The sequence below is a fragment of the Chanodichthys erythropterus genome, chromosome 8 (genome assembly GCF_024489055.1).
Source record: "Chanodichthys erythropterus isolate Z2021 chromosome 8, ASM2448905v1, whole genome shotgun sequence".
NCBI lineage: Eukaryota > Metazoa > Chordata > Actinopteri > Cypriniformes > Xenocyprididae > Chanodichthys > Chanodichthys erythropterus.
The window spans coordinates 17,289,601-17,302,650 of NC_090228.1; the positions used below are offsets into that span (position 1 = coordinate 17,289,601).

The window sequence follows — 13,050 nt, forward strand, 5'->3', positions numbered from 1 at the left end:
GTTAAAAGTACTGTACCTTAAGACCGTCTTCCTGGTTGCATTGGCTTCGCTCAAGAGGGTAGGGTACCTGCACGTATTTTCGGTCGATGAATCGTGCCTGGAATTCGGGCCCGGTGACTCTCACGTAATCCTGAGACCCCGGCCCGGATATGTGCCCAAGGTTCCTACCAGTCCCTTCAGAGATCAGGTAGTGAACCTGCAAGCGCTGCCTACGGAGGAGGCAGACCCAGCCCTAGCTTTGCTCTGTCCTGTCCGCGCTCTGCGTGTGTACATGGACAGAACGCGAATCTTCAGGACCTCAGATCAGCTCTTTGTCTGTTACGGAGGCCTGCAGAAGGGAAAGCCTGTCTCCAAGCAGAGGATGGCCCACTGGATAGTGGATGCCATCGCCCTGGCATACGAATCCCAGGGCGTGCCTTGCCCACTCGGGTTGAGAGCCCACTCCACCAGAGGAGTGGCCTCTTCCTGGGTGCTGGCGCACGGCGCCTCGCTGACAGATATCTGTAGAGCTGCGGGCTGGGCAACACCTAACACGTTCTCTAGATTCTACAGCCTTCGTGTAGAGCCGATATCTTCCCGTGTACTCGATTCCACCAGCCAGTAGACGCGTTGAACCCACTCTAAGTGTCGGCTTGCAATGCCACTCCTGCCCCCTGGGCCGGATACGTGCCCGCTTGGTGAACCCTGTTGAGTTCCTCCGCCTCCCCCTTTGGCTCGGACATTGCGGAGTGTCTGATGCCAGGCCAACGTCCGTCTCCAGCGTTGATGTTGGCTGGGTTCCATATGTCACAACTCCTGTACGTGAGCGGTCCCATATGTGTATTTGTCCACAGTCCTACAGTGAGCTCCCTACAGTGAGCCCGTGTCTTTCCCTTAGCAGAGCCAGCTCTGCTGTCACCTGTCAGATGAATCTCCCCCTACCCAGGTGGAGCCATCCCAGGGACTCCATGTGCGTACTGCCCACAGCCAGTCCATATGTGTATTCTCCATGTAATCTCCTCCCCCACAGGGTAGGTAGTGGCCTCCGCATCGTCCCCTACGGGTTCGCTTCCCCAGTGTAGTCTAGTTTACTTAGTGGGTATTTCAGAACAGCAGTAGACTCTCTCGGCGTAAGCTCGCCCCCTTCCCCGTCCCATTGGTGCGCCGGGTGGCTAGAGCTTGCGCTGGCACTGGAAGGGGTTTCGTAACGTGGCGCTTTTGTTGGGATCCTAATTCTTTGGTCACTACTGATGTACGTCAATTTACATTACGTATGTAACCCTCGTTCCCTGAAGGAGGGAACGGAGATGTACGTCCTGACGCCACAGTTTCTGTACCCTCGCTGCAGTGCAGACTAGGTTGTCTCTTCAGCGAAAAGCGATATCCCAATTCATCGGTCACTACTGACGTACGTCTCCGTTCCCTCCTTCAGGGAACGACGGTTACATACGTAACCAAAACATTTTCTCTCTTTCTACTGTGACTTATACTTATATTTCTGTTTTATGGGCATATTGTTTATTTTTTAGAATATCAACAGGTTTCCCTCCTGATCATATTAATGCTGATTCTGGTTTTGTACGCTCTGACTGTTGGACTTGGAATCTACAAAATTAGACAGTAAGTACAGAGACGTCATGCCCATTCAAACCAAGACACTTGCCCAATCAGAATTTTGAACTAAATGAATTATGAATGCAACTGCCAAAAGACTTGATTTATACGTATTAAAGGTGCAGTAAGCAATTTCTGAGAAACACTTTTTATATCTGAAATCAACTCAAACAAACACACTTCAATGCTCCACTCCAAAATGCATGTTCTCACAATGCAAGAGTGGATGTCTCTTTATAGGTCGAATTCACTGAATAGTTAATCTTTTAATGACACGTGTATATATTTATTTACATGGGAGAAAATGTGCTAAGGAATGTTTGTCACATGTGCAGCATGTTTCTCTGAAGGACTAAAGAGAACAGCCTCTGATTCCCAAAATGTGCTTTCAAACACAGGGATAAGGAGCAGTTACAGTGAAAACTGTAAAAAAGTTTTATTATAAATAATAATAGTTAAAAATTGTTAGGAATAGAAATAGTTAAATAGGCAAAACAAAGTCCTTTCTGCTGCTTTTCATACATGAAAATGCAGAGCAATCACTGATAGTCCAGTTTAGTTGCAATTTTGCTTGGTTTGTTATAAAAGTCTATATTTGTATATATAGTCAAGATTTGAACCGGCCACTGATAAAATTACACCACGTGACCATCATGACTCACAGTGTTATAGGTAGAGAGTCAGATCTGTCACTGGTGTCACTGGTGTCTGTCACTGGTGTCTCAAAAAAATGCATCAAACAGTAAGAATGCATTTCTATAGAAACATATTATAATGTACTAAACATTAGTAACCTAATATCCTTTGTTTCCAGATTGTCCACCAAGCTGAAGGTGAGTCTTCTTTGTTATAAGGCCTGGATGTAGTAAGGTATGATATAGGTTGATAAAGATGATGATGATGGTGTTTGAGAGTGTTTTTGTTTTCAGGCTCAGAATGAGGCAGCAGACACATATGCTTCTCTTCAGCTCTCTGCTCCACCCTCTGAATATGAATCTTTGAACATTAAGAGAGATGACACACAATAAACAACAAATACACATTTTATCTTCTTCGTTTTCTTCAGTTAGTTGTTTCTTCAGTTAGTTGTTTTCATACAGCTCAACATGCTGCAAATGAAGAAAACACATGCAAATAGAAAAAACACCAGCAAATAAAGAAAACTTCTTCATCAGTTTGACAACACATGCACTGCAAAAGTCCACAACACTTACAAATAGAGAAACGCGCTGCAAAAGTCCACAACACTTACAAATAGTGAAATGCACTGCAAAAGTCCACAACACATACAAATAGAGAAACGCGCTGCAAAAGTCCACAACACTTACAAATAGTGAAATGCACTGCAAAAGTCCACAACACATACAAATAGAGAAACGCGCTGCAAAAGTCCACAACACTTACAAATAGTGAAATGCACTGCAAAAGTCCACAACACATACAAATAGTGAAATGCACTGCAAAAGTCCACAACACATACAAATAGAGAAACGCGCTGCAAAAGTCCACAACACTTACAAATAGTGAAACGCGCTGCAAAAGTCCACAACACATACAAATAGAGAAACGCGCTGCAAAAGTCCACAACACTTACAAATAGTGAAACGCGCTGCAAAAGTCCACAACACTTACAAATAGTGAAATGCACTGCAAAAGTCCACAACACATACAAATAGAGAAACGCGCTGCAAAAGTCCACAACACTTACAAATAGTGAAACGCGCTGCAAAAGTCCACAACACTTACAAATAGTGAAACACGCTGCAAAAGTCCACAACACATACAAATAGAGAAACGCGCTGCAAAAGTCCACAACACTTACAAATAGTGAAACGCGCTGCAAAAGTCCACAACACTTACAAATAGTGAAATGCACTGCAAAAGTCCACAACACTTACAAATAGAGAAACGCGCTGCAAAAGTCCACAACACTTACAAATAGTGAAACGCGCTGCAAAAGTCCACAACACATACAAATAGAGAAACGCGCTGCAAAAGTCCACAACACTTACAAATAGTGAAACGCGCTGCAAAAGTCCACAACACTTACAAATAGACAAACGCGCTGCAAAAGTCCACAACACTTACAAATAGTGAAACGCGCTGCAAAAGTCCACAACACTTACAAATAGACAAACGCGCTGCAAAAGTCCACAACACTTACAAATAGTGAAACGCGCTGCAAAAGTCCACAACACTTACAAATAGACAAACGCGCTGCACAAGTCCACAATATGGCGTTATACTACCATCAAATGTCGAGAGCGTATTATTGTGACGCGAGAGCACATCAATGTAATGCTCGAGCACAAAACTGGACGCGCGTTCTCATATATACAGTGCTCTCTTATGAACTGCCTCTCCTTACGCTCAGATATTGCGAGTGCGCGCTCAAACGTTGTCCTGTGCGCTCGCGAATCTCTCCGTGCTCTTGCACTAGAAATTAATTTGCTTCTGGATTAAAAGCTGTCAAAAGTTATCAACCAATCAGAAGAGACGACTGATCCATGGAAATGCTACGTCGAATCTTATTGGCTGAGATTGAACTGCACATGGAATTTGTTTGACAAAGATGCACAGCACAGCACCTACTGGCAGAACAGTGTAATAACATTAGTTTCAACGTTCATTTACTCATTTTAATTGCTAAAATCAGTGTATATTCAGACTATAAATTGTTACAATACTTGCATTATTAATGTTTGCAACACAGAAGTAGCAATAGTGTGTTGTTGAAAACACTTTGTAAATAAAAAAAAATATTAATAATATTTCACTATTTGTAAGTGTTGTGGACTTTTGCAGTGCATGTGTTGTCAAACTGATGAAGATGTTTTCTTTATTTGCTGGTGTTTTTTCTATTTGCATGTGTTTTCTTCATTTGCAGCGTGTTGAGCTCTCTCGGCCACCGTACTTTCAGGATGTAAAGTCTAATTAATTTCACATGATTCCTATGTCTGATACATGATTCCTCCATCCAGATAGCAAATTTCTCTGTTTTTATTGTTATTTCTATCCCTTATGTTCTATTTTTATTATTCTTCTTTATGTAAAGCACTTTGAATTACCTTTGTGTATGAAATGTGCTATACAAATAAAATTGCCTTGCCATTACAAAATCATGAAGGTCAAGCCTCACTGGCAACATATATGCATTCTTTGTCATATTTTACTGAATTCTGTTTTTTAGATATCTTTTAGATATTTCTGAACCAAATCCTCATCCAAAGTGCAATGGTTTGTGGGCAATATTAGCCTTTAGACTGTTCATGGATCCACACATCTACTGGGAAAAGTAAACCATCTAGGTAGGTTTGGTATATAATTTGGGACACACTTATTCTAATCTCACAACCTATTTAAGAAAGGGAAAGATTACAAAAAATTTAAATGTGCATGTATCTAATTTTTATTTATTCTAATATCTCATTTGTGTCTTTTTGTGGACTATTACATGGACTGTTTGACAAAAAAAATCTTGCTGGATGTGACGTTACTTCGTTACAGTACTTTTTTGGGAGAATCTCTACTTGAGTTTTTATATTTCTGTCAACTTTTACTTTTACTCCACTACATTTCCTAAATAAAATGTATAATTTTACTCCAATACATTTTCCCAAAGCATTTTCGTTACTTAATACAAAATAAAGTCGGAAGAACACAGACTGCAAGCAAGCACGTGCAAACAAGTGCACGCACAACCGTATATGATTTCATTTTCCGGGTTGCGTCCATTGCTGGAGCAGCTGAGAAGAGTGCGCTGTCATTATACAGTATGAGAGCGGCCTCTAGAGGCGAAATAAAAACTATCACTGATGCCTCATAGAGTTTGTTTTGACACGTGACGTGAGGCTGCACACAGCGGGACACTTCAAAACAGATTTAAAACGTACAACAAAATGGTATGTTATACAGTGTACACTACAGTACATGTTTTCATATCATTATAAAGTAATTAGTTTGTTGACTAGATGCTGCATTAGTGGAGAACAGCAGAATGTTTGCCGTTGAGGCTCAGAGGATGCTAACACAAGCGGTTAAAACAATATGAAAAAAACACAAACTGTTTAATGTCACGATTGTTACCATTCATTTGCAGTAGTTTATATCCATTTGTTCACTGTTATCCATTCATTATCCAGCGAAGTTTGACTGTATCCTCATCATGCAGCGACAGAAACATAACAAATCAGAAATCTAATCATTATCTAATCAAAATATGTGTTACAGGGCCGATAAAAAAAAAAAGAACTGAAATCGAATATTCAGTTCTTTTTTTTTATCGGCCCTGTAACACATATTTTGATTAGATAATGATTGAGTTTTCTAAAATAGAGGCAAATAATGTGTGAAAGTATACATATAATAGACCCATGCTATGCCTTTGTGTGTAAAGATGGTAATTTTTTAAGCATGACTGTTTGGATTTATATGAAATGGTAACACTACAATAAGAGTCCATTTGTAACATTAAATATAGTTAATAAAAGTATTGTTTATTTTTCATTTCAACATTTCCATTTTAACATTGTAAGTTGTCTCTTACATTAGTTATAATGCACTATGAATTAACATGAACGATCGATGTATAATTAATATATTAGTATTTTTTATATTTAAAAATTACAATGAACATTTAGCCATTTTTTTTTTAATTCAAAGAAACAAAATGTAAGAAAGAATTAAAACTGAACACACTCTTGCTGCACAAACTGTGTATGGAACAATTTTTAATAATATTTTTTTGCTCCTTTTGTATTTTACATTAATTGTTCTTTTACTTTCAATCCTTAAAGGTGCTATAGAGGATGTTTTCGATGACTGAGAAACCAAAGACTGTTACTGAGTTTTTGAAATGAGCGCATGCGTAAGAACAGCCCCCCTCCTTCACAAGGGATCGTGCACGAGTATTGGAACACGAATGTTTGTTTACTACCGGCATTCGCTGTGTCGTGTTAATGGATTCATTATGTTGGACTCAACGCAGGTAACTCATAATCTGCAGTTGTTACTCCTGACAAAACCATTGCATGCGGCGCCTGTGGAGTGTGGAAAGTTACTAGAGTGCGCACGTCTCTCACAAGGAATATAATGGCAGTGATTGACAAGCCAGAGGGCCAATCGTTTATGAGATGATCACACAAAAGATTAGCTGATTTTTTTTAAGGCCCTACCTCGTACACAGATGATGTATATTGATATTATTCCTTTCAGTGCACCTAATTAATAGTCTTTTATTAGTTAGTAAAGACAGTTTCAAGTAATATTGCAAAAATGTATAAAACAAAACATCCTCTATAGAACCTTTAAGTATGTTTAATATATATATATATATATATATATATATATATATATATATATATATATATATATATATAAACCTTTTCATACTTAAGTACAAAAAATATCACATACTTTAAAACTTTTACTCAAGTAACCACTGACTAAGATTAACAATTTCTGAAGAAGTAGTGTAATGTTTATTAATAGTTCATGTTAACTAACATTAACTTCACTGGTGGGGGTACAGAGCAGTGATGTAGCGCATATCTTGATGGAGTTGTAAGTTGTTTGGCATCAAGTGGAGACAGTATGAATTCCAGTCTGAAGAGAGCGAGAATCTCTATGTCCTTAGATTAATGAATTCACCAATGCACTTTTTTCCACCACTGCTTTATTTGGAAAACAAACATCGCAAGAAGATCCCCAGTCCTGTCATGATGCCACAGTGTAAAAATATAAAAGCCTTTTAAAGTGCTTCACTGTTTATCTGGGAATTTTTAGAGAATTCAGTAATGGCTTAGGCTACTTTAGTTGTTAAGTTGAGATAGTAGAGAGAATGTAAACAGCCAGTTCATATTGTCACGCTGTGGTTCAGATGAAGATGAAAAATGTTCAAATAGGTTTCCACTCACAAAAAGTTCTTTAATAGGTTCTTTAAACTTAGATAATCCACTGCAGGATGGCAGCATAACCACGTTTAACGCACCCACAAACAATACCAAACAACTGAATGAAAAGGAGGAACTTAAATACACAAGGTGATTAAACTCAAATGACAAACAGTTGATGACTCATTAATCAGAAACCATAACAAACGAGGAGCGGGAAACTAGAACACAGGAAAACAGGTAATTGAGAAACAAATAGAAAGTCCATGAAAATTATACTAAAACTGAATTCACAGCAAGCGGAACAGAGGAATCCAGGTTGGTGAAGACATAGGTTGGAGCCAGGGAGGAGCCTTGAATAGGAAGTGCCAGATGGTGACCCAGGCCACAGCCAGGATGGTGGACCACGGCATTGGCGCTGGAGGGAGGAGCCATGGTGGTTAAGGCTTCAGCGCTACCTTGGGGATGAGCGAGGGTGACGGAGATGAAAGAGGTGGAACCCACGGTGCAGATGGAGGGCTGATGGAGAGGAGTGATGCAGAAGACCCAGACAGCCGCGACGGAGCCGCAGCAACGACCCCCGAGTTGGATGCAGAGATGCGGAGGGCTGAGGTGAAGCTGGAGCGACCGAGAGTGGAGGCGGAGCCTGAGGGAGGGTGAAGCTAGCTGGAGCCATAGGAGAGGAGGGCCGGAGGACAATGGAAAGCCTGCAGGTCCGTGGCGAAGGTGACGCGATGTCAGCGATGAACTTTACCCGTCCGTCCATTAGGGTGGTCTGGTCTTCTGTAACACATGCGTAGGCAGGCAGATGAAGACAAAGACGAATAAAGTTCCAGTACAAGGTTTAATATAATCCAAGCAGGTAGAGGTACAAGCACACATAACTGAAACGAGACCAAACAAAGACATATCAATTGAATGGAACTTATATACACAGATGATTAACTAAAATGATAAACAGCTGTGATGATTAGTGCAATGTCCATGAAGACTGATTGTGACGGGAAAACGGAACAAAGGAGCACATGTGACTGATGAAAACAAACTAAAAGTCCATGTGGTGTGAGGGTGTGACCATTTTAAATGATTTTAAAACGCTGTTGCTGATGAGCGAATACACCAATGCAGATTTTTTTTATATACCATTTCTCTTTTCTGCATAAATATGAGATTAGATTGTATCAGACGCTTTTGGTTTACAGAATGCTGAGCAGGAACAGGAACTGCCACATTTATTTTTTACTTGAAATGATGGTAGCACCTAACTTAACATTACCGCTACTGTGCATTAATTAATTTATGAATTAATGCATATTAGTGCACCTGTATTATAAAGTGTTACTGAAATGACAGTAGCTGAAAATGTCTTACAGTTTAAAACATGCTTTTCATGCTATTTTAAAGAACATTCTATTTTCAGAAAATAGGAAACTTCTGCAGAGACGTGCTGTGAGAAGCATTTCGGACGGTGAAGTGAGTTACAACACAAAATCACAAAAATGTATTCACAATACAACACAACCTAAAGTAGTAAACATACTTGTACTTTTTACTAACCAAAACAAGTATACAAACTGCTGAACCATGGAAACAGACACACTAGAGCTTTCCATCACTGATTCAACCCTGTAAAGCTTCAAGGCCATTTCATAGGACAAACAACAAAACCTAAAAGTTTAAAGTTCATGAATGTATGAGTGATTGGAGGTACACTCATGTATTTAAAGGTTAATGTTAATGAGGACACAGGAAGTTCAGTCAGTGTATTGTATTAGTAACTCTGTTCACACAGCACACCTCCACTCAGTCTCAAAATTAGCAGCAGTAAAGAACCTGGTCCATAAATATTAGGCCTACATTTTTCTCTCTTTTTTCTTCAGGAAAGATCTTGGCAGCTACACTGGTTTGACTGTTTTCTCATTTTGGGTAAGTCTTTAATTGTGTTTGCCTTTAGATGTTTTTTCAGAAGTGCTGTTCAGTTTATTGAGCTGTTGGAAACTTTCAATTAATTCATAAATATGTTATGTATAGTATAGTAGTATGGTTCCCAAATTATTTTAAATATAATTTTGTATAATTCATGTAAATAGAAGTGTGTGTTTCTCCACAGGACTGACTGTCTGTTAATGTAGAGATGGACACTGCAGAGAAAATCATTATTTTCTGTTTTCTTTTACAAGGTTTGATTTTTCCTCCACTTTTAACTATTTTAACACGTGCTAAACTATAAGTTTTAATTTAGTATTTTTAACTAAATCAATTTCAGATATTGATTGATACATACTTTTTTTTTTTTTTTTTTTTTTTTACTGGGATCTCACTCAAAATATTAAAAATTTACCCTTTTAAATGATCATATGTATTGCAATTAAATGTTTTGTGAAATTAATTTAAAAACATGAATTATGTATTTAGATTTTTGTGTGTTTATAACACAAGAGAAATATGTTAGTGGTTCATAAATGGAACTGATAAGAATATCCATCTAGTGTTTAACTTCAGTGATCCCAAACCTGATCACTTTAAAGGGGAAATAACTGGAAAACTACATGAGAAGAACTGCACCACTATCTTTTATGATGTTAGTTCAAATCATGCTGGTAAATATTACTTCAGGATTGAGAGTGCTGCTCTGAAATACACCTACACTGAAAAAAACAAACAAAAAACTTCACTATAAATGTCATTGGTGAGTGATTTAAGAACTTTATTTATAATTGAAAGTGTTAAATGAATATATTAAAAGTATTTTTATGCCATCATTGTCACTTATTCTTGTATTTGTGTGTATTTCAGAGTCTCCCCCCAAACCCACAGTGAAGCTGTATGTGGTTCAGGATCAGGAGGAGGTGTTGGAGAGGAGCTCTGTGAGTCTTGTATAAATACAATCATAAAATAAATGTACAATACTCTCATTTCCCTCTTTGCAAAAAACACATTTCAGATCAATATCTTTACAAATCAAGAAAAATTTGTATACAAACTTAAATTACATTTCGGTAATAATTTTTATAATAGGCCTACTAACTTTGAAATAATTTCTACTCTAATTTTTTATTATTTTTTTAAATAGAAACATTTAAATGGTGGCTGTCAACTTGATGGATTTATTCAAACATGCATTATATAGGCTATTGAAGAACATTAAAAATTATAATATGTAATATGGTGCATATATTTAGCTAAATGCTCCTCTCTATAGTTCATTTCTCTAGCTGACTAACGAGTTTATGGTCATGATGAATATGTTTGTTCTGAGGTAAATGTGATGTTACATTTGTTTGTTCGATAAAAAAAAATGTAAATGTATATGCTTTATATAAACAAATGCCTTTCAAGTGCTTCCGCCAAAAACGCACTTTCGTATTCTTCAAAAAGCTTACGCTGTATGTCTTATGCCTTCCCTATTCTACTTATGGCATGAACGCAGCGCCAGTTGCCTCTAGCTGGCATAAAAATAATGAGTAGTTACGCCTGTCGTCATGAAAAGACGTATGACTGTCGTTAGCAATCAAAATGCATGTTCATTTAAATGCAATGTGTGGACTTTTTAACACCAACCGCATCCCTAAACCTAACCTTAGTAATTTATAGTGCATTTACACTTCATGAGCACATGCGTTCCCTGGCATCGAACCCACGATCGAATAGGGGCGCAACTTTAGCAAACGCTCCTATGGGTCGTATTTCAGGAAAGTGACAAACGACCTATATAGGCATATTGGTTGTAATCGAGTGTCATATAACACCAAAAATACAACATTCTTCAACTGGAAGTAAAAGAAACAAAAATTAAATGACACAAAAAATACTAGCCCTATATCATAAAATAGTATCCTGCATATATACATATATAGGCCAAGTTATTTCAACTCAAAAATAAATATGTAATGTTGCATTTTACTTTCAAAGTATATAATTTTCCTTCATCAATTAGGCTATCCACGGATTTCTTTGCCGTCGATTGAAGTACACTCAGTGTGTAGGACAAGGATTCTGACATCTGGAGGTCTACTTTTTTGCAGAGTTTAGCTCCAACCTTGATCAAACTCGCCAGTCTGTAACTTTCAAGTAATCATAATGAACTTTATCTATCTTATCTTATTCAGGTGTGTTTGATTATGGTTGGGGTTGGAGCCTAAACTCTGCAGTAGAATGGATCTTTGAGGATCAGAGTTGAGACAAAAAAATCATACAAGTTTGGAATTACTATTTTAATATCTATTTTACTTGCTGGTTTGACATTTATTAGCCCTTTTTTTGAAGCCAACTCTAAAATTTAATAAATAAAACCATTAGTACTCCAGTGTCAAGTTAAATCTACTTTAGAGCCAGAAACTAATACAGAAAACAAATCTAAGCTATTGTCTTTCTGAATGTGAACTGTAAGCCATCTTCAGTGATTGTAAGCAATGTGCACTACAATAGAAACTTTAGAGGTTCTAGTTGTTCTGCACAGACATTTCTTCATCTTTCTCTCTATTAGATGCTCCTCAAATCTCCACTTCCTCTAGCTGTGTCAGTGGGAATGTAATTGAGTGTTTCTGTGAGGTTGATGGGAATCCCTCTCCTGAACTGGAGTGGCATCTGTCTGGACGTCCTGTCACTAACTCTTCAGACACGTTCATCAGTGAAGAGCGATTTAGCAGCACAGTCTTGAGGAGCTCCATCACTCTACATCAGTCACTCACACACACATCTCTGCAGTGTGTCGGCAACAACACTCGTGGCACTGAAAGAAAACAGTTTGAACTGTATCTCTTCTCTCAAGAAGCTTCATGTAAATTTCAGCTATCCAGTTATATTTTTCAATTGTTGATAAAGCAACGAATCACCTAGACTTTCATTGAATTTTATTTAATTATTCAATAGCTATTAAAGTAGTTATTCAGATATGTTTGGTTGATTGCTTGATATTAGCACAGCCGTTCTCTGGAAGAGTTTTTATGAACTGTTTTATTGTTTTAATAGGGTTCAACATTTGCTCCTTCCTGATTGGAGTTGGTTCAGTTATGGTGATGGTTATGTGTTACAATGCTGATTTACAAGTGAGTAGACCATTTGATTGCATGGAGTGATGTTGGAATGATAGTAAGGGTTGTGATGCATGAGATAAAAGCAGTTATATATTTTTATTCATGAATTATTTCTGTGGGTGGATCTGCAGGACTCAGAGGGGAGATAAAACTGGACTCACTCGGACTGATGGGGTACGTTACAATATATCAAACACACACATGCTTTTCATTCTTGTACATATCAACCTCACAAACACCAAAACACTTTAATAGTTCCTCTCTCCACCCAGTTTCTTGTACACACAAGCTCTCCACTGATCATCCGTTGTTCATCCATTAGGTTGTTTCACTGGTCAATGATGGAGAGCCATTTTATGTCAATAAAGTCATGATGTCATCTGCTGGAGCCGCCAGACTGGGATCTTCCTAGAGATTTTAGCACGCTAGCTTTAGCCTAGATATCAACATCTACATAATAGCCCTAAGAAGTTTTTGGACATTTAAGCTACACTTAAATATAATATGATTGTCATTGGATTGAATAACAA

General features: G+C 38.1%; 1 protein-coding gene across 1 annotated transcript in view; it reads left to right on the plus strand.

Moving 5' to 3' along the window:
• LOC137024607 (myelin-associated glycoprotein-like) overlaps positions 1–12,619 on the plus strand; it is a 25,252-nt gene extending 12,633 nt beyond the window's left edge. The window contains exons 6-11 of the mRNA XM_067392351.1: positions 1,509–1,599; positions 2,408–2,426; positions 2,523–2,560; positions 10,281–10,351; positions 11,971–12,264; positions 12,456–12,619. Of these exons, the coding sequence (XP_067248452.1) occupies positions 1,509–1,599; positions 2,408–2,426; positions 2,523–2,560; positions 10,281–10,351; positions 11,971–12,264; positions 12,456–12,562 (620 nt within the window). The 3' untranslated portion in view covers positions 12,563–12,619. The remainder of the gene's footprint in view (positions 1–1,508; positions 1,600–2,407; positions 2,427–2,522; positions 2,561–10,280; positions 10,352–11,970; positions 12,265–12,455) is intronic.
• Positions 12,620–13,050: the final 431 nt, after the last annotated feature.